This window comes from Giraffa tippelskirchi, chromosome 10 (assembly GCF_054371585.1).
Source record: "Giraffa tippelskirchi isolate mGirTip1 chromosome 10, T2T-mGirTip1v1.2.pri, whole genome shotgun sequence".
Lineage (NCBI taxonomy): Eukaryota > Metazoa > Chordata > Mammalia > Artiodactyla > Giraffidae > Giraffa > Giraffa tippelskirchi.
The window spans coordinates 811,041-838,013 of NC_137284.1; the positions used below are offsets into that span (position 1 = coordinate 811,041).

The following is a 26,973-nucleotide window of genomic DNA, read 5'->3' on the forward strand; positions in this document are numbered from 1 at the left end:
ACCAGAAGCCAGGGAGAGCCACCCCCATGCCTTACTGCCTCAACTATGAGATCGACGTCTACTGCTGTTTTGTTCCACCTTACTGTGTCTCCACACCTTCGACCACCACCACGGAGACCCAAACCACGACGCCCACTACAACAGTGACCCCAAGCCTGCCATCTACCACGACCTCCACAGAGACTGCAACTCCAACACCCACCACCACAGAGACCACCACCCCCATCACTACCACAGCCACAGGGACCCCAGGCTCATCACCTACCACCACAGAGACCACCACCCCCATCACTACCACAACCACAGGGACCCCAACCCCAACACCCACCACCACAGAGACCACCACCCCAACCAGCACCCCACCAACCACCACCCCAACCACCACCACCCCAACCACCGCTCCACCGACCACTACACCACTGCCCACCACTACCACCCCCACCCCGCAGACCACCACCCCTACCCCCCCAACCCACCCCACAACCACCACCACACCAACCACCACCCCACTGACCACCACCCCAACCACCACACCAACCACCATGCTGTCAACCACTGTCTTACCCACCACCACTCTCACACCCCCAGTGCCATCAACCCCTCCATGTTTGCCGGACTGCAAATGGACTGGCTGGCTAGATTCTGGTAAACCAGATGATACCATAGCAGGTGGAGACGTTGAATCCATTCAGAACATCTGTCAGAAGGGCTGGGTAGCCAACATCTCCTGCAGAGCCGCTGAGTATCCTAAGGTTCCCCTCCAAGAGCTTGAACAAACTGTGGTGTGTGACACCTCTGTTGGGCTTGTGTGCAAAAACCAGGACCAGAAGTCAGGAGGAGCCAGCCCCACGCCTGCCTGCCTCAACTATGAGATCGACGTCTACTGCTGTTTTGTTCCACATTTCTGTGTCTCCACACCTTCGACCACCACCACGGAGACCCAAACCACGACGCCCACTACGACAGTGACCCCAAGCCTGCCACCTACCATGACCTCAACAGAGACTGCAACTCCAACACCCACCACCACAGAGACCACCACCCACATCACTACCACAAGCACAGGGACCTCAACCCCAAAACCCACCACCACAGAGACCACCACCCAAACCACTACCACAGCCACAGGGACCCCAACACCCATCACCACAGAGACCACCAGCCCCACCACTACCACAACCACAGGGACCCCAACACCCATCACCACAGAGACCACCACCCCCATCACTACCACAACCACAGGGACCCCAACCCCAACAACCACCACCACAGAGACCACCACCCCAACCAGCACCCCACCAACCACCACCCCAACCACCACCACCCCAACCACCACTCCACCGACCACTACACCACTGCCCACCACTACCACCCCCACCCCGCAGACCACCACCCCTATCCCCCCAACCCACCCCACAACCACCACCACACCAACCACCACCCCACTGACCACCACCCCAACCACCACACCAACCACCATGCTGCCAACCACTGTCTCAACCACCACCACTCTCACCCCCCCAGTGCCATCAACCCCTCCATGTTTGCCGGACTGCAGATGGACTGGCTGGCTAGATTCTGGTAAACCAGATGATACCATAGCAGGTGGAGACATTGAATCCGTTCAGAACATCTGTCAGAAGGGCTGGGTAGCCAACATCTCTTGCAGAGCCGCTGAGTATCCTAAGGTTCCCCTCCAAGAGCTTGAACAAACTGTGGTGTGTGACACCTCTGTTGGGCTTGTGTGCAAAAACCAGGACCAGAAGTCAGGAGGAGCCAGCCCCACGCCTGCCTGCCTCAACTATGAGATCGACGTCTACTGCTGTTTTGTTCCACATTTCTGTGTCTCCACACCTTTGACCACCACCACGGAGACCCAAACCACGACGCCCACTACGACAGTCACCCCAAGCCTGCCATCTACCACGACCTCCACAATGACTGCAACTCCAACACCCACCACCACAGAGACCACCACCCCCACCACTACCACAACCACAGGGACCCCAACACCCATCACCACAGAGACCACCACCCCCATCACTACCACAACCACAGGGACCCCAACCCCAACACCAACCACCACAGAGACCACCACCCCCACCACTACCACAACCACAGGGACCCCAACACCCACCACCACAGAGACCACCACCCCAACCAGCACCCCACCAACTACCACCCCAACCACCACTCCACCAACCACTACACCACTGCGCACCACTACCACCCCCACCCCGCAGACCACCACCCCTACCCCCCCAACCCACCCCACAACCACCACCACACCAACCACCACCCCAACCACCACCACACCAACCACCACCCCAACTACCACCACCCCAACCACCACCCCAACCACCATCCCGCCGACCACTGTCTCACCCACCAGCCCGCTGACCACCACCCCAACCATCACACCAACCACCATGCTGCCAACCACTGTCTCAACCACCACTCTCAACCCCCCAGTGCCATCAACCACTCCATGTTTGCCAGACTGCAAATGGACTGGCTGGCTAGATTCTGGTAAACCAGATGATATCATAGCAGGTGGAGACATTGAATCCGTTGAGAGCATCTGTCAGAGAGGCTGGGTAGCCAACATCTCCTGCAGAGCCGCTGAGTATCCTAAGGTTCCCCTCCAAGAGCTTGAACAAACTGTGGTGTGTGACACCTCTGTTGGGCTTGTGTGCAAAAACCAGGACCAGAAGTCAGGGGGAGCCAGCCCCATGCCTGCCTGCCTCAACTATGAGATCGACGTCTACTGCTGTTTTGTTCCACCTTTCTGTGTCTCCACACCTTCGACCACCACCACGGAGACCCAAACTACGACGCCCACTACGACAGTGACCCCAAGCCTGCCACCTACCATGACCTCAACAGAGACTGCAACTCCAACACCCACCACCACAGAGACCCCCACCTCCACCACTACCACAACCACAGGGACCCCAACCCCAACACCCACCACCACAGAGACCACCACCCCAACCAGCACCCCACCAACCACCACCCCAACCACCACCACCCCAACCACCACTCCACCGACCACTACACCACTGCCCACCACTACCATCCCCACCCCACAGACCACCACCCCTAACCCCCCAACCCACCCCACAACCACCACCACCCCAACCACCACCCCAACCACCACCCCCACCACTACCACAACCACAGGGACCCCAACCCCAAAACCCACCACCACAGAGACCACCACCCTCACCATTACCACCACCCCACTGACCACCACCCCAACCACCACCACCCCAACCACCACCACACCAACCACCACCCCAACTACCACCACACCAACCACCACCCCAACCACCATCCCACCGACCACTGTCTCAACCACCAGCCCGCTGACCACCACCCCAACCATCACCCCAACCACCATGCTGCCAACCACTGTCTCAACCACCACTCTCACCCCCACAGTGCCATCAACCACTCCATGTTTGCCGGACTGCAAATGGACTGGCTGGCTAGATTCTGGTAAACCAGTTGATACCATAGCAGGTGGAGACGTTGAATCCGTTCAGAACATCTGTCAGAAGGGCTGGGTAGCCAACATCTCCTGCAGAGCCGCTGAGTATCCTAAGGTTCCCCTCCAAGAGCTTGAACAAACTGTGGTGTGTGACACCTCTGTTGGGCTTGTGTGCAAAAACCAGGACCAGAAGTCAGGGGGAGCCAGCCCCACGCCTGCCTGCCTCAACTATGAGATCGACGTCTACTGCTGTTTTGTTCCGCCTTTCTGTGTCTCCACACCTTCGACCACCACCACAGAGACCCAAACCACGACGCCCACTACGACAGTGACCCCAAGCCTGCCATCTACCACGACCTCCACAGAGACTGCAACTCCAACACCCACCACCACAGAGACCACCACCCCCATCACTACAACAACCACAGGGACCCCAACCCCAACACCCACCACCACAGAGACCCCCACCCCCACCACTACCACAACCACAGGGACCCCAACCCCAACTCCCACCGCCACAGAGACCACCACCCCAACCAGCACCCCACCAACCACCACCCCAACCACCACCACCCCAACCACCACCCCGCCAGCCATTCTCTCACCCACCACCACTCTCACTACCACAGTACCATCAACCCCTCCATGTTTGCCGGACTGCAGATGGACTGGCTGGCTAGATTCTGGTAAACCAGATTATACCAAAGCAGGTGGAGACACTGAATCCCTTGAGAACATCTGTCAGGGAGCCTGGGTAGCCAACATCTCCTGCAGAGCCGCCATGTTTCCAAACACTCCCCTTCAAGAGCTTGAACAAACTGTGGTGTGTGACACCTCTGTTGGGCTTGTGTGCAAAAACCAGGACCAGAAGCCAGGGAGAGCCACCCCCATGCCTTACTGCCTCAACTATGAGATCGACGTCTACTGCTGTTTTGTTCGACCTTCCTGTGTCTCCACACCTTCGACCACCACCACGGAGGCCCAAACCACGATGCCCACTACGACAGTCACCCCAAGCCTGCCATCTACCATGACCTCCACAGAGACTGCAACTCCAACACCCACCACCACAGAGACCCCCACCCCCACCACTACCACAACCACAGGGACCCCAACCCCAACACCCACCACCACAGAGACCACCACCCTCACCACTACCACAGCCACGGAGACCATCACCCCAACCAGCACCCCACGAACCACCACTCCAACCACCACCACCCCAACCACCACTCCACCGACCACTACTCCACTGCCCACCACTACCACCCCCACTCCCCCAACCACCACCCCTACCCCCCCAACCCATCCCACAACCACCACACCAACCACCATGCTGCCAACCACTGTCTCAACCACCACCACTCTCACCCCCCCAGTGCCATCAACCACTCCATGTTTGCCGGACTGCGAATGGACTGGCTGGCTAGATTCTGGTAAACCAGATGATACCATAGCAGGTGGAGACATTGAATCCGTTCAGAACATCTGTCAGAAGGGCTGGGTAGCCAACATCTCCTGCAGAGCCGCTGAGTATCCTAAGGTTCCCCTCCAAGAACTTGAACAAACTGTGGTGTGTGACACCTCTGTTGGGCTTGTATGCAAAAACCAGGACCAGAAGTCAGGGGGAGCCAGCCCCACGCCTGCCTGCCTCAACTATGAGATCGACGTCTACTGCTGTTTTGTTCCACCTTTCTGTGTCTCCACACCTTCGACCACCACCACGGAGACCCAAACCACGACGCCCGCTACGACAGTGACCCCAAGCCTGCCATCTACCACGACCTCCACAGAGACTGCAACTCCAACACCCACCACCACAGAGACCACCACCCCCATCACTACCACAGCCACAGGGACCCCAACCCCAACGCCCACCACCACAGAGACCACCACCCCAACCAGCACCCCACGAACCACCACTCCAACCACCACCACCCCAACCACCACTCCTCCGACCACTACTCCACTGCCCACCACTACCACCCCCACTGCCCCAACCACCACCCCTACCCCCCCAACCCACCCCACAACCACCACCCCAACCACCACCACACCAACCACCACCCTGCCAACCACTGTCTTACCCACCACCACTCTCACCCCCCCAGTGCCATCACCCACTCCATGTTTGCCGGACTGCCGATGGACTGGCTGGCTGGATTCTGGAAAACCGAACGATACCAAAGCAGATGGAGATGTTGAATCCCTTGAGAACATCTGTCAGAGGGGCTGGGTAGCCAACATCTCCTGCAGAGCCGCTGAGTATCCTAAGGTTCCCCTCCAAGAGCTTGAACAAACTGTGGTGTGTGACACCTCTGTTGGGCTTGTGTGCAAAAACCAGGACCAGAAGCTAGCGGGAGCCAGCCTGACGCCTGCCTGCCTCAACTATGAGATCGACGTCTACTGCTGTTTTGTTCCACCTTTCTGTGTCTCCACACCTTCGACCACCACTACAGAGACTTCAGCTACAACACCCTCCACGGCTTCAACTGGGACTCTGATGCCAACCTCTAGCACCACCTCAAGAGAGACAACAACCACCACACCTACCACCACAGAGACCACCACCCCCACCACTACCACAACCACAAGGACCCCATCCCCAATACCCACCACCACAGAGACCAGCACCCCAAACACCGCCCTGTCGGCCACCACTCCACTGACCACCACCCCAAAGACCACCCCACCGACCACTACTCCACTGCCCACTACTACCACTCCCACTCCCCTGACCACCACCCCTATCCCCCCAGCCCATCCCACTACCACCACCCCACCAACCACCACCCCACTGACCACCACCCCAACCATCACTCCACCGACCACCACCCCACGAACCACCACTCCAACCACCACCACCCCAACCACCACCCCACTGACCACTACTCCACTGCCCACCACTACCACTCCCACTCCCCCAAGCACCACCCCTACCCCCCCAACCCACCCCACAACCACCACCACCCCAACCACTACCCCACCGACCACCACCCCAACCACCACCCCAACCAGCACCCCACCAACCACCACCCCAGCCACCACCCTGCCAACCACTGTCTCATCTACCACCACTCTCACCACCACAGTGCCATCACCCACTCCATGTTTGCCAGACTGCAAATGGACTGGCTGGCTGGATTCTGGAAAACCGAATGATATCAAAGCAGATGGAGACGTTGAATCCCTTGAGAACATCTGTCAGAGGGGCTGGGTAGCCAACATCTCCTGCAGAGCCGCTGAGTATCCTAAGGTTCCCCTCCAAGAGCTTGAACAAACTGTGGTGTGTGACACCTCTGTTGGGCTTGTGTGCAAAAACCAGGACCAGAAGTCAGGGGGAGCCAGCCCCACGCCTGCCTGCCTCAACTATGAGATCGACGTCTACTGCTGTTTTGTTCCACCTTTCTGTGTCTCCACACCTTCGACCACCACCACGGAGACCCAAACCACAAGGCCCACTACGACAGTGACCCCAAGCCTGCCACCTACCATGACCTCAACAGAGACTGCAACTCCAACACCCACCACCACAGAGACCACCACCCCCATCACTACCACAAGCACAGGGACCTCAACCCCAACACTCACCACCACAGAGACCACCACCCCCACCACTACCACAACCACAGAGACCCCAACCCCAACACCCACCACCACAGAGACCACCACCCCCACCACTACCACAACCACAGAGACCCCAACCCCAACACCCACCACCACAGAGACCACCACCCCCACCACTACCACAGCCACAGGGACCCCAACACCCATCACCACAGAGACCACCACCCCCACCACTACCACAGCCACAGGGACCCCAGGCTCATCACCTACCACCACAGCTGTCGAGGCCTCTAGCATATCGCTGACGCCAACATTGACAGTGCCGACAGTCACTACAGCAGGAGGCACCACCCTTCAAGGTACGTGGACACCAGTGTGATTGTGGACTCATGGTTCTTCCTCTCATCAGGGGCGCATCACAGGTCGTGGGACTTCAGACAGGGGCCTCCACTCTTCCCAGGCAATGCAGTCCCCAGGAAGGTTTTAGAAGGGCTCACTTTTCCTGTTACCCCCCCGTGCCCCACCGCCAGGCGTTCACGGGGCTGCTGACCCTCAGCCTGTACCTACCCCCATGGGATGTCTTTCCTTGGGCACCGCTGCCCGTGGCCCACATCTTCAACCTACAGCTGTATGATGGGCTCTGTGGGCAAAGCCACCCTGCGGGAGCCACCAAAGGGCCTGGGGCCTTTTGGGGAGTAGAGGCTGCTGGTCAGCTGCCCTGGGAGACCCTCCCTCTGTCTCTCCCCTCCCACCTGTGCTTCCCCACTGGGGCTTCGGGGGCCAGTGGCCAGCCCCTCCAGATGGAGTAGTGTCCCGTGGTGCTGCCTGGGGCAGGCGCCTCAGCCCCATGGCCTCCCTGTTATACACCCCGAGGCCCGTGGGCCTGACGCCCGGTCCAGCCCCAAGGCCCGGAGCTGGGAAGTGGATGGGAGGCCTCTATACCACGTGCCACACCTCCAGCGGCTGCTTGCATGTGTTTGCTGCCAGGCCGCCTGTGCTCTGGGAGGAGTGGACACCCTCAGCCCTCACCGCACCCTCCATTCTTACAGGCTCACCGACCCCGGGTCCCACCTCCTCGAAGACCACCCCGGCCCCTGGATCCACGACGGGCCTGCCTTTACCCACCACAGGCCCTACCTCCAGCCCCACCCCCACGCCTGCGTCAGCCACCTCCACAGGCGCTCCCACGTCCACAGGACGCCTGTCGACCACGCCAGAGTCCCCCAGCACCTGGACCTCCAGTGTGTCCACCTCCACTGTGACCCTAACAACCTCCCCCCACTTCACCACGACCCCCCGCGGGGTCACCCCCTCCTCCATGCGTAAATGCTGCGTCTTGAATGAGACCTACTATGCCCCAGGTATGCCAGCTCTTCATTCTGATTCAGGCAGCGCAGGCTGGCGGCGCTTTGCGTTCCTGGTGCTTAGGGGTCCGTCGAAGGTCTAAACTGGGAGCTTGCTTGGGAAGCTGGGTGCTAGGCCTGGGTGGATGTCTCCCTGGCCAGCCCCACGTGCTGCAGCCACAAATCAGGGGGCAGTGGGAGGTGTGGGCTTCTCTCTCGTGGCCTCCGGGGGAGCTGGCCTGTGTACCCGGGGGCAGCCCTGTGTGGACAGTGTCAGCAGTGGCCTCTCCCCTTGCAGGCGAGCTGGTGTACAGCGGCACGCACGGAGACACCTGCTATTACGTGAACTGCTCGCTGAAATGCGAGCTGGAGTTCTTCAACTGGTCATGCCCGTCCACACCCTCCCCAACACCCAGCCCATCCACACCTACCCTACCTACCACCCACGAATCCAGGACACCCAGTGTGCCAGTCCCCGGGTGCCCAGACTTGGATCCTCCCAGACAGGTCTGTGTCTGGGGGCGGCCTTTGTCCCCTCTGGCGTCTAAAGCCCCAGGTGCTTCCTTCCTGTAGGTCATGCCCCTGCCTCTGCGCCCCACACCAGCCCCAGTTGGGCCTTGGCTTCAGGCAGCCTGCTGGGCACAGGGTGTGCGGGGGCTGTCCCATCTTCTCCCCTTGGCTGGCTGCCCTCCTGGACAGGGTCGCCCTTGGCTTTCAGCCTCCTGGGCGGGGCTGTTAGCTGCTTACCCAGGGCCTCGCCAGCACGGCCCAGCCCTCCTGTGTGAGCCTGGGCGCCAGGCTGGTCCCGCTGACCCCATGTCCTCCCTGCCCGCAGGAGAACGAGAGCTGGTGGATGTGTAACTGCACCAAGGCCGTCTGCAAGTACAACAACACCGTGGAACTCGTGAAGGTGAAGTGTGAGCCCCCGCCCATGCCCACCTGCTCCAACGGCCTCACGCCCGTGCGTGTCGAGGACCCCGACAAGTGCTGCTGGCACTGGGAGTGCGACTGTAAGCCCGACGCCGTGGAGACCCCCGCCTGCTCCCCCTGGGGGGGCTGCTGCAGACCCCAGGGTGTCATGATGGCTTTGGTGGCTGAGTGCCCACGGAGAATCAGGCCCCGTCTGGAGCGGGCTCTCCTGTCTCCTGCTGGTTCCTCATCTCGGCCAGGGTCCAGGAAAGGGAGGGGCCGGCCTGGTGGAGGGCGGCCCCCGCCGAGAGTGGGGCGCAGAGGAGGCGTTGGGACCAAAGCCGGGCCGCGGTGGGTGGAGGGACGCGTGCACTCTCGGGGCCCAGATGCCCTGAGTGCCCCGGGAACCAGACTGCAGGGCCTTCCACAGTTTCTGCCTGCCCTTCCCACCCGAGCCTTGAGCATGTCCTGTGCCCGTCCTGCCCCCAGTCGGGGGCGTGACACGGGCTCACCCTACTTCCTCCGCAGGCTACTGCACGGGCTGGGGGGACCCACACTACGTCACCTTCGATGGGCTCTACTACAGCTACCAGGGCAACTGCACGTACGTGCTGGTGGAGGAGATCAGCCCCAAGGTGGACAACTTTGGGATCTACGTCGACAACTACCATTGTGATGTCAATGACGAAGTGTCCTGCCCCCGCACGCTCATCGTACGCCATGAGACCCAGGAGGTGCTGATCAAGACCGTGCAGCTGATGCCCATAAGGGTGCAGGTACGCTGGCAGGGCGGGGGGGTCCACAGTGGGTGCACTGGTATGGGCTTCCTTACCCAGCGGGAGGCTGGGCTTCCCCCTGACCCAGAGCCAGAGAGGTGCTCCGTGGACACATCTCACGGGCCCTCTGGAGGCCTTCAGGGGACCCTTGACCTCCCCTGCTCACGCCCCTACCGCTCATCCTGGACACAGGTCTCTGCGGCAGGCGCCCCCTCCCTGAGGTCAGGGGCTCTCTGCACACCACGTAGGAAGTCCTGCCCCCTTTTGGGGTCCCCCGGCCTCCGGGGGACCCTGAGGATGGTGCCCCTGCAACCCGGCCCCTGGGATTAGTCGGGACAAGGATCTGGCCCAGTGTGATGGGAAGGAAGTGGGGAGGGGGAGGGGCAGAGAGCCCCCCACAGCATGCTCTGGGTGGGGGAGGGGTGCCCCCCACGGCTCTCCCTGCCCCCTGACCCCCTGACCTGGGGTTCCCGCCGCAGGTGCAGGTCAACAGGCAGGCCGTGGCACTGCCCTACACCAAGTTCGGGCTGCAGGTGTACGAGTCGGGCATCAACTACATGGTGGACATCCCCGAGCTGGGTGCCCTCATCTCCTACAACGGCCTCTCCTTCTCCATCCGGCTGCCCTACCACCTGTTTGGCAACAACACGAAGGGCCAGTGTGGTGAGCCCCTGACCCCCACACCCCGGCCTGGGGAGGGCAGCCTGGCGGAGGCTGACTGAGGGAGCTGCTCCCCCAGGGCTGGCTCTCCTCACTGCTCAGGCCCCCACAGGCCCCCTAGCCGTCTGGGTCTGACCCCTGTGGGAAGCCAGTAGGAGCCTCATCTGTGCCCTTAGGCCCGGCCAGGTGACCACCAGGGACCTGGGCTGGAGCGGGGGTCCCGGGGGCTCGCCCAGCTGCACGTCTGGGGCGGGGGATCCCGGGGGCTTGCCATGCTGGGCGGCTGGGGCGGGGGGTCCCAGGGGCTAGCCCAGCTGCACGTCTGGGGCGGGGGATCCCGGGGGCTTGCCATGCTGGGCGGCTGGGGTGGGGGGGTCCCGGGGGCTCACCCTGCTGGGCGGCTGGGGTGGAGGGTCCCGGGGGCTCACCCAGCTGCACGGCTGAGATGAGGGGTCCCGGGGGCTCGCCCTGCTGGGAAGCTGGGCTTGCTTGTGTTCACGTGGCCTCCCATCCACACAGGCACGTGCACCAACACCACCTTGGACGACTGTGTGCTGCCCAGTGGGGAGATCATTGACAACTGTGAGGTCGCAGCTGACTCCTGGGTGCTGGACGACCCCTCCAAGCCACACTGTCCTCACACCAGCTTCACCACCAGGCGCCCGGCCACCTCGCCTCCAGCGGGCACCAGCAGCTTCCCCACGAAGAACTGTGCATCTCCACTCTGTGAGCTCATCAAGGACAGGTGATCCGCCCCGAGAGCCACACCCCCACCTGGTCTGCCGCGCAGAGGCCACTGGCGTTGGGCCTGGGGCTGGGAAGGCAGATGGCAGTCACAGCGGGGCCAGGACTCGGGCTCCTGTAGGGTATGCAGGGCCCTTTGTGACTCCCCCCATCCCATCTCTCCTGCCTCCTGGGATGGTGCAGCGTCTGCTGAGCTCGACGGCTGGGGTAGACCACTTGACCCGGGACAGAGTTAGCGCATACAACTGATATGGGGGAGGGGAATTTGGGCCTAGAGAGGGGGCCCAAACTGGTATCTGTGGGAGTGAGACCCTCACCCCCAGAGGTGTGTGTGTGGAGGCCAGGACGGCTCCTGCCAGCCTTGCTGGGGGACCTTGGCACGTGGTGACCACTTACACGCAGACCTTCCCTCTCTGGGGGCCAAGCACAGTGCTCATCCTCTGGCTTCAATGCTGGCTGCCAAGGCCTCAGGCCAGCCCCTGCTCCTGAGGCCAGCCCGTGCCCCCAAGGCCAGCCCGTGCCCTGAGGCCAGCCCCTGCTCCTGAGGCCAGCCCGTGCCCTGAGGCCAGCCCCTGCTCCTGAGGCCAGCCTGTGCCCTGGGGCCAGCCTGTGCCCTGAGGCCAGCCCCTGCTCCTGAGGCCAGCCCCTGCTCCTGAGGCCAGCCTGTGCCCTGGGGCTCTGCTCCCACCCTCAGCCCACAGGCATCTGTCTGGTGGCACAGTCTGAGCTGAGCCCTGAGGGAGTGCAGCCCAGATGGGGGCGTCAGGCAGGGGGAAGTGAGCGGCTGGGGGCATGGGCCAGCCCGTGACCTGCAGCCCTCCTCCACAGCTTGTTCGCCCAGTGCCACGCCCTGGCACCCCCCCAGCACTACTATGAAGCCTGCCTGTTTGACAGCTGCTATGTGCCAGGCTCAAACCTGGAGTGCGCCAGCCTGCAGACCTACGCGGCCCTGTGTGCCCAGGAGGGCATCTGTGTGGACTGGCGGAACCACACCGGTGGGGCCTGCCGTGAGTGCCCGCCTGCCCTGCCCCAGGCTCAGCGGGAATCCTGGCTGGGGGAGGGGGCCAGGCCACCTGAAGAGCCGTGCTAAGCCCCCATGGGGCTGGACCCCCGCCTCCTGGCTCGGGACAGCATGAGGGGCTGAGGCCACGCTCGGCCTGTATGGGATGCGGTCCTGTGTGGGAGGGGCTGGGCGGCTGTCAGTGGGGGTGGGGTGGGGGCCCAGGCCCCTCCCTCTGACGCTGCCCCCTCTCCAGCGGTGACATGCCCTGCCCATCGTGAGTACCGGGCCTGCGGCCCCGTGGAGGAGCCCACCTGTAAGTCCAGGTCAGTCACGGTGGAGGCGCTGGGCTGGCCCTCTGCCCTGCTCTGGGCAGCTGTGTCTGGGCCTGGTGGTCCCCCCATCCCCACACCCGTCTTCTGATGCCCTCCCTCCAGCCCCTCCCAGCCGAACAGCACGCGCCTGGTGGAAGGCTGCTTCTGTCCCGAGGGCACCACCAGCTATGCGCCCGGCTTCGACGTCTGCGTGGGCCTGTGCGGTAAGCTGCCCGCCGCGTGGCCTCTGCCCTCCCCTTCCCAGGGCTGAGCCCAGCACCTGTGGCAGGGGCTCGAGCTCACAGGGCCTGTCTCTTTCCCTCCTAGGCTGTGTGGGGCCTGACAACGTGCCCAGAGAGGTAGGCCACCCCCTCGGCGCTGGGGCCAGGCCCTCCCACGAGCCCTGCATTTTGGGGGGCGGGATGGGTTGGGATGAAAACCTGGGGCCCTCGGAGGCAGAGTAATGAGTCCCCGAACTCCTGGAAGGCTGAGCTAGCGCGGGGCCCCTCCTCCCGCCCCTCTGCACATCCGCCCGCCTGCCCTGCCCCGTCTGCCCACTAGCCACTGGATGCTCTGGCTACACCTGCGGCCTGTCTGCCGAGGGGTGTGCGTGTCTCTGCACATGGCTGGTTCTTTAGCTCTGCTCTGCGCAGGCCCCGCAGACACACCTGGTGTGTCTGCCACGCGCCAGGCCTGTGGCCCATGTGGGAGCAGGTCCCAGCTGTGGTGTGAGTGTCCTCCCGAGCCTGCCCTGGGCGCTCCAGGCGGGGCGGGCTCGGTGGCCCACACGGCATGGTGCTGTCTGGCGCTGACGGGGGCGGGCTCCCCCTCCCCTGCAGTACGGGGAACACTTCCAGTTCGACTGCAAGGACTGTGTCTGCCTGGAGGGCGGGAGCGGCATCATCTGCAAGCCCAAGACGTGCCGGCCGGAGCCCCGGCTGGAGTGCGAGGAGGATGGCACCTACCCGTTCACGGAGGTGGACCCCGCCAACACCTGCTGCAACTTCACCTCCTGCAGTAAGGCCCCCGGCGGGGCGCGCGGCGGCCGGGCGCCTGTGTGGTCCTGGAAGCCAGGGCCTCAGGCGTGTCTGCTGGGCGTGGGCGCTGGGCAGGGGGAGCTGAGGGGGCCCAGGCCCAGGACCCGCCCTGCACGGGGCGGCGTCTGGGCTCAGTGGGTGAGGGGCTGTGCTCACCGGCGTGTGCCTGCTGCCTCCAGAATGCAACGCCAGCCTGTGCAAGGAGAAGCCCCCGCTGTGCTCACTGGGCTTCCAGGTGAAGAGTGAGATGGTGCCCGGGAGATGCTGCCCCCTGTACTCATGTGGTAGGTGGGCCGGGCCGGGCGGGAGCGAGGCCTAGGGTGGGCAGGGCTCCGGCTGGGTGTGGGGGGGCAGAGGACGGCTGAAGGGGCCCCCACCTGGGGGCTCAGGTTCTGCCTGGTGGAAGCACCCAGCCCAGCCCACCCGCACGCCCCCACGCTGTCCACCGGCTGTGCGTCCGCCACGGGTCCTGGCAGGACAGTCTGACCCTTGTTCTGGTTCTTCCTCCCAAGTGCCCAAGGGCGTGTGTGTGCTGGAGCACGCCGAGTACCAGGTGAGCCCTGCTGGCTGTGGGGAGCGGGGCGGGGGCGCAGCGGGGCGCAGGGGGGCTTCGGGGGCAGGGTCCTGGGCAGGCTCCGCTGGTGGGGGCCCCCCTCCCGGCGGCGGGGCGGCGTCCCAGAGGAAGGGAGGCGCCGCGTGGGCCCGCCTCACCCGCCCTCCCTGTGCCCGAAGCCCGGCTCTCCAGTCTACTCATCCAAGTGCCAGAACTGCATCTGCACCGACCACAGGGATGACTCCACGCAGCTCAACATCATCACCTGCACCCACGTGCCCTGCAACACCTCCTGCAGCCCCGTAAGCAGCCCCAGCCCCGGGGAGCCGGGCCTGCCCACCCCTCACGCCAGGCGACCCTTCCTCTTCCCACGCCAACCCGCCCGGTGTCCCGCAGGGCTTTGAGCTGGTGGACGCCCCCGGGGAGTGTTGTAAGAAGTGTGAGCAGACCCACTGCATCATCAACCGGCCCGGGCAGCAGAACCTGGTTCTGAAGGTGCGCCCTCCGTCTGAGCCCGGGGCCAAGCTGCGTCCCCCCTCCCCTGCCCGCAGGGCCGTGCTCATCCTGTCTCCCGTCAGGACACCTGTCGTGGGGTTTTGGGCCCTCTGAGTGGCTTCTCCAAGTCAGGCCACTGCTGCAGGACATGGACCATCTGGGGACTGTGGGCCGCGGGTCCCTGGGCCCCCCTGGTGTCATTGGCTCCACAGCTCTGCACTGCATGGACAGTGTGGGGATGTGGGGCTGGGCTGGGTGCATCCACCAGGTCGTGGGCTGCAGTTGGCAAGGTGGTCAGGCAGCTGCCCGGGGGGCTCCTGCCAGGCCTCACACAGAACCCCCCACCCCGTCCCACAGCCCGGAGACATGAAGAGTGACCCCCTGAACAACTGTACCTTCTTCAGCTGCGTGAAGATACACAACCAGCTCATCTCATCCATCTCCAACATCACCTGCCCCGACTTTGACCCCAGCACCTGCGTCCAGGTGAGCAGGCCCCTCACTGCTGGGAGTGGGGCCCAATGTCCCTGAGGGCCTGGGCTTCATTGCAGGATGTGGCAAAGGCTGCAGGCTCCGCTGTGGGCCCTTCTGCAGGAACTGCCCCTTCTACCCTCATGGCGGGGGACGGGACTGTAACACTGGGGGACATCTGGGGTCCCAACTGTCTCTCCTTCCTGCTAGGGCTCCATCACATTCATGCCCAACGGCTGCTGCAGGAAATGTGAGTGTGGGCCTCGGGCGGGTGGCCCCTGGGGCCCAGGCCTGGCGGGGGCTCCCTCCGGGCCCCTTGAGGGGAGAGGATGGAAGGGGATGCTGCCCCGGGAACCCCGTCCCCTCTGTGCCACTCCCGGCTGGACGCTGACTTTCAGGACATCACCTGGGGTGCCTAGGAAGCCTGAATCCCTTCCAGTAGCCCATGACGACTCAGTTTGCTTGAGGGCCCTGCAGGGGCTGGTGCTTGGGTAGGAGGGAGGAGACCGTGAGGGGTACAGGAAGGCCCCGGAAGGCGGAGACCCCGTCCCAGCCTCTGCCTCTCTCCCCAGGTGTCCCTCGCAATGAAACCAGCGTCCCCTGCGCTACTGTCCGCGTCATGAGGGAGATTTCGTATGACGGCTGCACCGCATTGGTCTCCATGAACGACTGCTCCGGAGCCTGTGGGACCGTCGCCATGTGAGTCCCGGGCGCCAGGGGCCCTGGTGGGGCGGGTGGGGCGCCATGGGAGTCCTGGGCGCCGGGGGCCCCAGTGGGCGGGGTGGGGAGACTGTGCCTGCCCCAGCAGGTGGTGGCCCTGACCCCGGCCTTCCCCCAGGTACTCGGCCAAGGCCCAGGCCCTGGACCACAGGTGCTCCTGCTGCAAGGAACAGCAGACCAGCCAGCGGGAGGTGGCGCTGCAGTGCCCGGACGGGAGCACGCTCCGCCACACCTACACCCACATCGACAGCTGTCTGTGCCAGGACACCCTGTGCGAGCTGCCCGCCCAGCGCAGGGCCCGGCGCTCCTTGCCCCTCGGGGTGGCCCCCGGGCAGGGGTGAGGGGAGGGCCCAGCCCCCGCCATCCTGCGTCCCCTTCCCGCTCACCCCGCAGCTGCCTCCCCTCCTGAGCTGACGACTTTCTCTCTGCGGATATTTATTTTCTGAGCCTTTGTTCGATTCTTTGCTTTCCAAAATAAACTTGGGCAGAGACGCCTTGCTGGTGTGCTTCAGTAGCAGCTGGGGGCCTGGGTGAGCTGCTGTGCACGGCCCAGGTCTGGCCGCTTCCAGTGGGGTGCGTGGGGCCTGGCCGCCAGGCTCTGCACACGGGACATGGCGGGGGAGCTGTACACGGATGCCTGTCCCGCCCTTGGCATGCACAAAGCCTTTGCTGCGCCTTCAAGATGCAGGAGGCCACCCCCTGCGGGAGGCCCTCCGAGCCTGAATTTGCGAAAAAGGAGCCACTGAGCTGCATTTGCACCTGTTTGTGTGCATGTGAGTGTGTGTTTGCATATGTTACCTGCATGTGAGTATGCACACATTTGCACACGTGCGTGTGTAATGCACTTCCTCCTGGGGGAAATAAAGACGGGCCTGGTTGTGAACCACAGATCAGGGCAGCACGGGGCAGCACGCCCCACCTGCTGCAAAAAATGACAGAAAGTGACTTTATGGTCCTCCTGGGCTGCCGTAAAGCAATCGGCAGGGCCGCCAGACCCTTCAGACCGACCTGACGGAGCTCCAGGGGGCTCTGGAGACCTGGGCTGGAGGCAGCCCTGTGTGTGTATCCACATGTCCACCTGCCCATGCGTGTCTGTGTGTGTCCACCTGCCCATGTGTGTCCATATGTCCACCTGCCCACGTGTGTCCACGTGTGTCCACCTGCCCACGTGTGTCCACACGTCCACCTGCCCATGTGTGTCACGTGTCCACTCACCTGTGTGTGTCCAGTGCCTATGTGTCGTGTGTCCACCCGCCTGTATGTGTTGGGGAGCTGTGTTGTGAGCTGGCCGAGCCTCCGGAGTGCGAATTCTGGGGAGGGACCAAATGACCCTTTGCGGCCGAGGGCAAGGCTGGTGGCCAGGGACCCTGAGGTTGGGAATCGGCCAGGTGCCTTCTCTCTGACCGGCGGTGAGGGAGGGGCCCTGGGTCCCTGGGCTAAGGACCCTTGAGCGCAGTAACCCACCTGTGGGCATTGTTGGAGGCCTCAGAGGAGGGTGCTGACCCCCCAGGGCCCAGGTACGGCCCCTAGTACCCTTTATCCCAGACACCTGTCTGCCACATTAACGCCCGACTGATGGATGGGTGCTGGGAGAGGCCGCCCCGGGGCCAGCGGGCTTGCCCAGGGCAGACCCAGCTGCCGCCTCCATCCACTGCCTCCTGCCAAGCTGGCCTGAGGCCACTGCCCTCCCCTTGGCCACGCTCCCTCCCGGCCCACTCCCCCATGGACACCAGGTCAGGACCCCGCAGCACCAGCCCAGGTCCCGGCTCCTGCTGACCCCAGGAGTTCACACTGCCGCTGGCTCTGCCCTGTGGACTTCTGGGCAGTCAGCGGGCCTGGGCTGGCCTTGGAGCCCCTACGTCCCTCCCTAGAGCAGAAGTTTGCTAAGGCAATGGGGGCTGCCCGCCCGGCTGCGTGGCCACGAGGGGGTCCCAGGTGCCTCGGAACCAGCCCTGCCAGGAGGTGGTCATTGCACCCATCTCAGGCTCTGAGATCTTCCTGTGCCCGGCCTGGCCGTGGGGGCAGTGAGCTCTGGAGGTGGACACCATCCCCGCCCAGCAGCGCCAGCCCTGGGGCCTGCAGGACAGGAGTCAGTGGAGGGAGCTGCGGCTTGTGGGGCAGGGGGGCCTCAGGCTCTGCCCAGCGTCCGCCTCCCCGGGTGACTGAGAAGTGGGGGCTCCCAGGTGACCGGGCAAGGGTGGGCTGCACTCCCGGAGCCGCTGGTTTAAGCCCAACAGTCCTGGCTTGTCGCTTCCAGACACATTGGTTTTCATGAGGTTTTGCTTGGAAGGAGGTTTTTGGCTTAGAAATAGTTTGACGACCATCGGCAGACGGTCGTGGAGGCAGCAGCTCCACGCCCAGAGGAGTCAGGGGGCACCTCCCCCCGCACTCACGCTGGACGAATGAAGCAGAGAACTGCTGAACATATGCATGCACGCCTCGGTGACCCCAGGCTCCCCCCGGACATCAGCAGGGGCAGGGAGGGGTGGGAGATGGTGGGTGTTGAGTCACTTCAGTCGTGTCTGACTCTGTAACTCTAGAGTGTAGCCCTCCAGGCCCCTCCAGGCTCCTCTGTCCACGGAATTTCCCAGGCAGGAATCCTGGAGGGTGTGGTCATTCCCTCCTCCAGGGGATCTTTTCGACCTAGGGACTGAACCCACACCTCTTACGTCTCCTGCATTAGCAGGTGGGTTCCTTACTATTAGCACCACCTGGGGAGCCCAGGGGGTGGTATCAGTTCATCGCCTTGCTTTTCTCAGCTCATCTATTTCTGTCCCCACCCCCATTTCTTGGTGAGGGCTCTGAAGGTCTGTTGTCCGCCAGGACACCTGGACAGTGGGTAACAACTCTGCCCCTCTGCTCTGGGGCAACTGCCTTGGCCGGCCCACCAGGCTCTCGGGCAGAGCTGTGACGGGGAAAGGCGTGAGAGGGTCGATGTTCCCCACCACCTGGGGGGCCAGCCTGACACCTTAGTAAATGGGGGCTTCCCGGCAAGAGCTCTGGGGAACAGGTCCCCCCACCAAAGCCCCCGCAAACGGCCCACCCAGGTCGCAGACATGTCGGAGGGTTGTTGCTGTTCAGTTGCTCAGTCGTGTCTGACTGTTTGTGACCCCATGGCTTGCAGCACACTGGGCTTCCCTGTCCTTCACTATCTCCCGGAGTTTGCTCAAACTCGTGTCCGTTGAGTCGGTGATGCCATCCAACCATCTCATCCTCTGTCGTCCCCTTCTCCTTCTACCTTCAAGCTTTCCCAGCATAAGGGCCTTTTCTAACAAGTTGGCTCTTCACACAGGTGGCCAAAGTACTGGAGTTTCAGCTTCAGCATCAGTCCTTCCAATGAATATTCAGGGTTGATTTCCTTTAGGATGGATTGGGTGGATATCCTTGCTCTCCAAGAGACTTTCAAGAGTCTTCTCCAACACCACAGTTCAAAAGCATCAATTCTTTGTCGCTCAGCCTTCTTTATGGTGCAGCTCTCACATCTGTGCATGACTATAGGAGAAACCACAGCTTTGACTATACGCACCTTTGTTGGCAAAATGATGTCTCTGCTTTTTAATACACTGTCTAGGTTTGTCATAGCTTTTCTTCCAAGAAGCAAGCGTCTTTTAAATTTCATGGCTGTAGTCACTGTCCACAGTGATTTTAGAGCCCAAGAAAATAAAGTCCGTCTCTGTTTCCATTTTCTCCCCATCTATTTGCCATGAAGTGATGGGACCAGATGCCATGATCTTTGTTTTTTGAATGTTGAGTTTTAATCCAGCTTTTTCACTCTCCTCTTTCACCTTTATCAAGAGGCTTTTTAGTTCCTCTTTGCTTTCTGCCATTAAGGTGGTGTCATCTGCATATATGAGGTTGTTGATATTTCTCCTGGCTATCTTGATTCCAGCTTGTGATTCATCCAGCTCAGCATTTCATGCGATATAGTCTACATATAAGTTAAATAAGCAGGGTGATGATATACAGCCTTGAGGTACCCTTTTTGAACCAGTCTGTTGTTCCATGTCCGATACTAACCATTGCTTCTTTACCTGCATATGGGTTTCAGATAATGTGGTCTGGCACTCCCATCTCTTGAAGAATTTTCCACAGTTTGTTGTGATCCACACAAGCAAAGGCTTTAGTGTAGTCAATGAAGTAGAAGTAGATGTTTTTCTGGAATTCTCTTGCTTTTTCTAGGATCCAATGGATGTTGGCAATTTGATCTCTGGTTCCTCTGCCTTTTCTAAATCCAGCTTCTACATCTGAGAGTTCTCAGTTCACATACTGTTGAAACCTAGCTTGAAGGATTTTGCACGTTACCTTACAACATGTAAATTAAGTGTGAATGTGCAGTGGTTTGAACATACTTTGCATTGCCTTTCTTTGGGACTGGAATGAAAACTGAGCTTTCCAATCCTGTGGCCATTGCTGAGTTTTCCAAATTTGCCGGTATATTGAGTGCAGCATTTTAACAGCATCATCTTTTAGAATTTGAAATAGCTCAGCTGTATTTTCATCACCTCCACTAGCTTTGTTTGTAGTAATGCTTCCTAATGAATCAAGATTGCTGTGAGAAATATCAACAACCTCAGATATGCAGGTGATACAATCCTATGGCAGAAAGTGAAGAGGAACTAAAAGAATCTCTTGATCAGGGTGAAGGAAAGTGAAAAGCTGCCTTAAAACTCAACATTCAAAAAACTAAAATTATGGCATCTGGTCCCATTCAGTTCAGTTCAGTTCACTTCAGTCGCTCAGTTGTGTCCAACTCTTTGCAACCCCATGAACCACAGCACGCCAGGCTTCCCTGTCCATCACCAACTCCCGTAGTCTACCCAAACCCATGTCCATCGAGTTGGTGATGCCATCCAGCCATCTCATCCTCTGTCGTCCCCTTCTCCTCCTGCCCCCAATCCTTCCCAGCATCAGGGTCTTTTGCAATGAGTCGACCCTTCGCATGAGGTGGCCAAAGTACTGGAGTTTCAGCTTCAACATCAGTCCTTCCAATGAACACCCAGGACTGATCTCCTTTAGGATGGACTGGTTGGATCTCCTTGCAGTCTAGGGGACTCGCAAGAGTGTTCCCCAACATTACAGTTCAAAAGCATACTTCATGGCAAATAGTTGAGGAAAAAGTGGAAACAGTGACAGATTTTAGTTTCCTGGGCTCCAAAATCACTGCGAATGATGACTGCAGCCATGAAATTAAAAGATGCTTGCTCCTTGGAAGGAAAGCTGTGATAAACCTAGACAGAGTACTAAAAAACAGAAACATCACTTTGCTGACAAAGGTCTGTACAGTCAGAGCTATGATTTTTCCAGTAGTCATGTACGGATGTGATAGTTGGACCATAAAGAAGGCTGAGTGCCAAAGAATTGATGCTTTTGAACTGTGGTGTTGGAGAAGACTCTTGAGAATCCCTTGGACTGCAAGGAGATCCAATCAGTCCATCCTAAAGAAAATAAGTCCTGAATATTCACTGGAGGACTGATGCTAAAGCTGAAGCTCCAATACTTTGGCCACCTGATGGGAAGAGCTGACTCATTGGAAAAGACCCTGATCCTGGGAAAGATTGAAGGCGGGAGGAGAAGGGGACGACAGAGGGTGAGATGGTTGGATGGCATCACCGACTCCATGGACATGAGTTGAGCAAGCTCCGGGAGATGGTGAAGGACAGGGGAGCCTGGCGTGCTGCAGTCCAGTGGGTTTCAAAGAGTAGGACATAACTTAGCAACCAAACAAGACTGGAAGGAAATACTACTCGTTTGTTAAGGGATATTGATCAAAAAAGGCAGCAAACATCAGATTTAGTGCTGGGGCTTTAGAATCACTCCATGGAAGGGCTGGTGAGTGTGTCCTGCAATGTCCAGCAACACCCCTCGGGCCCTGGCAGCAGCACCGGGAACATGCGGCGGGGTGCCCAGGTCTCAGCTGAGGGTGAGGGCAAAAGGAGCCGCCCGGCCAGGCTGGCGTGGCCCTGAGCCCCTCCTCTCCCGTGTGGTCAGTCCCACCCTGGACTCAGCTGGCCAGGCCGAGCCCACAGCCTGTGACCAGGGGGCAGAGCAGGGACCCTCGGACATGACCAGAATCTGAGAACCCTGAGGCACCTATGGACCCTCGGGACTTTGCTCATGGGGTCGAATCAGATCTTGTCTCTTTAAGGCTCTGCTGGCCACTGCCCACCTCACTCCCCCACTGCTGGTCCTGGAGAGCAGCTCAGAATTTCCTCCTTGGGCAGGGGGTCCATGTTCCCCCTTTGTCCTTGCAGCTTGTCTTGGGTTGAGCTGTGTCCCCAGTGCATAAGCAGGAGTCCTGACCCCAGCCCCCAGATGTGAGTATTTGGAGATAAGCCTTTAAAGATGGGTTAATCTAAAATGGGGGCTTCCCTGGTGGCTCAGTGGCAGAGAACATGCCTGCCAATGCGGGAGACCCAGGTTCGATCCCTGGAGAAAGGAATGGCAACCCACTTCAGTGTTCTTGCCTGGGAAATCCCATGGACAGTGGAACCTGGTGGGCTACAGTCCATGGGGTCTCAAGAGTCAAACAAACGACTGAGTGACTAACTCAGTGAGGCAGAAGGTAAAACGAGGTCACCAGAATGGACGCTGACCTCACAGGACTGATGTCCTTATGAGGCGGTCAGGACACAGACACACACAGAGGAATGGCCACGTGAGGACGTGGAGGGGAGACGGCTGTCTGCACCCCCAGGAGAGAGGCCTCAGGAGGACCAGCCCTGCCCACACCTGGGTCTCGGATTCCAGCCTCCAGGACGGGAGACAAATAAGCAACAAAAATGTTGTTCAGTCACCTGGGAAACAGCCTCCAGGAGGACCGGACAGAGTGCTCAGAGGGCCATGGGGCTTTGGGACCATCGCCTGTTGGTGTCCCCACTGAACGCCTACCCCCTGCACAGCTGGGGGGTGTGACTAGGGGCGTGTCAGCGGCTCAGAGTCCCTGGCCCAGGGTGGAAGCAGCTCTGTCCAGGGACAATCTTGAGGCGGGTCGACTATCACTTCATCTGACAGACATCAAAACCAGCTGAGATCGGCCAGTAGCCTTGGGGATCACACCGCTCTGTAGGCAGCACCCCGCCACACTGACCCCCGAGACCCAGGCTGGGCTGCCGGGAGATGGGGCTGTGGGGGTGAAGCCGGGGCTGCCCCTCACCACCCCACGTCCCCTCTCCACCCTCCAGGCCTGGTCCTGCAGCAGAAAGCGCCTGCTGTGTTCCTCGAGAGCACTTCCAAGCCCCGAATCCCACTCTTCCAGGGTCGAGATGCTGTCCGCCAGCCGCCAAGCTGGGCCCCAAGACCAGCCTCACATGTTCTTTCTGCTGCGTGGCTGAGAAGCCAGACCACGTCCTCTGAAGCCAGGCCACCTCCTCCTGCACTCTCGGGAGTTGGAGGCTGAGAGGGTTGTAGGGCATTTTCCAGGCCCAACCCCCTTGGTGTCCACAGGCCTATTTAACAAGGCCCCAGGGAGATCGGGGGCTTCACTGCCTGGCGTTGCAGTCACCCCCGGAGTGGCCTGGGGCCAGCAGTGTCCTGTCTGCTCAGCCATCCTGGGGCCCCGAGGACCAGGAAGCGGTGCTCACTGCGTTTCCAGGGCAGCGAGTGATCTGTGCATCTTCCCGCTTCCTGCTCCGACAGCGGCTCCAGCCCCAGCTGCAGGGTGGGCCGTGGGCCGAGACTCCCGTGCCCCTCTGTGGCCCCTGCGCCCGGCTAGACCCTTCCCCGGGGGCCTGGATGCTGCCCCCGTGTGGCCTGGGCCCCTGGAGCCCACCCCCCAGCCCTGCCTGAACTTCCTCCCTTATAGTCTGCAGAGTCAACCTGCCTCTGCCTGGAGACGGGGACCCCACCTGGAGAGCAGGGAGGTGGGGCAGTGTGCCCCCTGCTTAGCGTCGACTTTTAAGACCCTTCCTGCAAATCGGTCTCAGGTCCCTGAGGTGGGGGGTGGGGTGTCCTCTAAGGATGCCAGCGTCCACAGCGGTCTCCTGTCTGAAATCTGGGCTCAAACAAGACCAGCCCCCAAACAGCAGCTCTTGGCCAAACCACAGGCATCTCAGTCCTTTGGCCTCTTGGCATGAGGCGGGCTGAGTTCCAGGCCACGGAAGTTTACCCAGGGATGGGGAGGTCTCCTGCTCTCCCCTCCGGCAGGAAGCGTTGGCATAGTTCACTGATAAGCTGGTCAAAGGCTCCCGGCAGGGCTGGGTGCCAGCTGCACCTTTGAACCAGAGGGCTGGTACTTGGTTCGGTAGGAGGCAGCTGTCCCTTCTGTCACTTCCCCAGAGGCCATCCAGGGGAGCTCCAGCCACTGCCTGGAGCCCGTCGGAGGCCTAGGTCATTGCAGACATGGGGACCAGGGGTGGTCACGGGCAAGGAGAGCTTCCCACTGGCCACGAAGCCCGCGTGTCTGGAGTTCCAGTCGTGGCTCACGTGGGTCGAGCTCTTCCTTCTGCTTGGCCGAGGTGTCCAGGACTGCAGCGAGCGCTCCCGGGGTGTCACCCCCGCCCCCACACTGGCTTCTCAGCATCCACATGTCTGGGGAACTCTTCCAGGACCGGCAAACCTGAGGGTTGTTCGGTGCCCTAGAGTTAGAGCAATAATTAGCCTAAATATCAGATGAAATTCAGACTTCTTTTCTTCAAGCATTTAAATAGCCAGCTCGTTGGAAAAGACCCTGATTGGGAAAGATTGAAGGCAGGAGGAGAAGAGGCCAGAGGATGAGGTGGTTGGGTGACATCCCTGATTCAGTGAACTTGGGCAAACTCTGAGAGATGGCTAGGGACAGGGAGACTGGCGTGCTATAGCCCATGGGGTCACAAAGAGTCGGACACGACTTGGCGACTGGAAACCAACAGCCGCTACTCCTTGGTCCTGTAACCAGTGGGCATGGAGATGTTCACGTGCGCCCCGCTGTCTTCCCCCCGGCCTCTCTATAATTGAGGTGTGATGGGGGCTTGCTAATGAGAGGCCTGAGGAGTCTGCCCCCCACCCCAAAAGGCCCAGAGCCCCTCCGGCACCCTGCTGGGTCCTTCTGCTTTCCCTCACCATCTCCCGTCTTCATGATCCACGCTGAGAGCATCGGAAGGAGGAACCCTTTGTCCATGAGATTTGTGCGTGTTGCATCAGAAACTCGTTCTTCCTATTACCGGGCACTGCTGTGCTGCCGTTTCACCAAGATTGCTCATTCCTCCTACTGTGGTGGGCATTCCTCCTACCGTGGTGGGCGTCAGGTCACTCCCAGCGCCATGGGTGAACTGTGTCCCCCGCCACGTTCACGTGCTGGCGTCTGAACCCCAAAGACTTCACAATGTGACCTTATTTGAAGATCAGGTCTCTCCAGAGGTGACAGAGGTGACAAAAGTCATTGGCTGGGCCCTATTTCTGTGAAACTATTGTTTATAAAAGGGGGAAATGTGGAGACGGACACACACCAGGGAGGACGGACACCGCGCGAAGGTGAAGGCAGAGGTCGGGGTGATGCTTCCACATGCTGAGGATGCCGAAGACCAGAGCAGACCCCCACAGCTGAGAGTGAGAGCGTGACACTCCCTCCTTTAGAGCCCTGGGGGGCAGCCCTGCAGCCCCTCGATCTGGGACTTCCCTCCTCCAGGACGGAGCGAATGAACTTCTGCTGATCAAGCCACCCGTGTAGGAGACTCTGTCCTGGCTGCCCGGTGTGCAGCCGTCCTTGGTTCTCGGTGACTGTGCATAGACAATCACCCCACAGGGTGTTCTGGACAACTGTGGACAATCACCCCTGCAGGGTGTTCTGGATGACTGTGCATAGACAATCACCCCGCAGGGTGTTTTGGGTGACTGTGGATAGACAATCACCCCGTGGGGTGTTCTGGGTGACACAATCACCCCGCAGGGTGTTCTGGGAGACTGTGGATAGACAATCACCCTGCAGGGTGTTCTGGGCGACTGTGGATAGACAATCACCCCACAGGTTGTTCTGGACAACTGTGGACAATCACCCCTGCAGGGTGTTCTGGGAGACTGTGGATAATCACCCCTGCAGGGTGTTCTGGGCGACTGTGGATAGACAATCACCCCACAGGTTGTTCTGGACAACTGTGGACAATCACCCCGCAGGGTGTTCTGGGAGACTGTGGATAGACAATCACCCTGCAGGGTGTTCTGGGAGACTGTGGATAGACAATCACCCTGCAGGGTGTTCGGTGGCACAGCCCCCACCTCTCTTAGAACTGCTCAGATTCTCCAGCCGCCTGGGGCAGCCTCTGAGCCCGGGGGGCCCCACCAAGTCTGCACGGGGCTGGCACCGGGGCCGCCCGTCCGTCCCCACCCATAGCCCTACTGGTGGGAGCTCCTTTAATCCTGGCGCGTTGCTCAGCCATGCCCAGGTGGTGAGGTTTCCATTTCTCTCTCGGTGGGCTGCCCCTGAGTCCCTTCCTTCTGAGGACTTTCATTTTTCACTGTGGGAAAATGTTCTATTATTACTTTAACACTTTCCCTCTCCATTAAAACTTTTTATCTGTGGTAAGAAACACATCATATAGAATTTACCATGTCAGTCATTTCCAGGTGGACAGCTCAGGGCACTAGAACACTCACCTGGCTGTGTTACCTTCCCCACCGTCATCCCCAGAAATCTGCTCATCTTTCCAAACGGACACTCGCTCCCCTCCCCCCACGGCCCCAGCCCCTGGCCCCCCGTCCACTCACTGTGTCTATGGATGAGACCCCTTTAGGGATCTCCTGTGGGGCAGTCAGACAGCATCTGTCCTTCTGTGACCAGATTATTTCTCTGAGCATCACGTCTTCAAGGTCCATCCACGTTGCAGCCTGTGTCAGGATGTCCCTCCCCTTTAAGGCTGAGCAACACCCACCGATGGACAGACTGCATGTTGTGTGTCCATCCGCTCACCCATTGATGGGC

At 60.6% G+C, this 26,973-nt stretch overlaps 1 protein-coding gene across 1 annotated transcript in view; it reads left to right on the plus strand.

The window, feature by feature from the left end:
• The window catches only part of MUC2 (mucin 2, oligomeric mucus/gel-forming), a 31,263-nt gene extending 14,685 nt beyond the window's left edge, over window positions 1–16,578 (plus strand). The window contains exons 33-58 of the mRNA XM_081536268.1: window positions 155–942; window positions 1,216–1,523; window positions 2,148–2,961; window positions 3,769–4,029; window positions 5,305–5,464; window positions 6,023–6,123; window positions 6,448–6,533; window positions 7,095–7,419; window positions 8,110–8,421; window positions 8,702–8,910; window positions 9,239–9,413; window positions 9,841–10,088; window positions 10,568–10,751; window positions 11,268–11,493; window positions 12,321–12,499; window positions 12,749–12,818; window positions 12,930–13,030; window positions 13,134–13,165; window positions 13,646–13,823; window positions 14,023–14,127; window positions 14,356–14,396; window positions 14,576–14,698; window positions 14,793–14,891; window positions 15,573–15,612; window positions 15,935–16,061; window positions 16,201–16,578. Coding sequence (XP_081392394.1) covers window positions 155–942; window positions 1,216–1,523; window positions 2,148–2,961; window positions 3,769–4,029; window positions 5,305–5,464; window positions 6,023–6,123; window positions 6,448–6,533; window positions 7,095–7,419; window positions 8,110–8,421; window positions 8,702–8,910; window positions 9,239–9,413; window positions 9,841–10,088; window positions 10,568–10,751; window positions 11,268–11,493; window positions 12,321–12,499; window positions 12,749–12,818; window positions 12,930–13,030; window positions 13,134–13,165; window positions 13,646–13,823; window positions 14,023–14,127; window positions 14,356–14,396; window positions 14,576–14,698; window positions 14,793–14,891; window positions 15,573–15,612; window positions 15,935–16,061; window positions 16,201–16,423 — 5,515 coding nt within the window. The 3' untranslated portion in view covers window positions 16,424–16,578. The remainder of the gene's footprint in view (window positions 1–154; window positions 943–1,215; window positions 1,524–2,147; window positions 2,962–3,768; window positions 4,030–5,304; window positions 5,465–6,022; window positions 6,124–6,447; window positions 6,534–7,094; window positions 7,420–8,109; window positions 8,422–8,701; window positions 8,911–9,238; window positions 9,414–9,840; window positions 10,089–10,567; window positions 10,752–11,267; window positions 11,494–12,320; window positions 12,500–12,748; window positions 12,819–12,929; window positions 13,031–13,133; window positions 13,166–13,645; window positions 13,824–14,022; window positions 14,128–14,355; window positions 14,397–14,575; window positions 14,699–14,792; window positions 14,892–15,572; window positions 15,613–15,934; window positions 16,062–16,200) is intronic.
• Window positions 16,579–26,973: the final 10,395 nt, after the last annotated feature.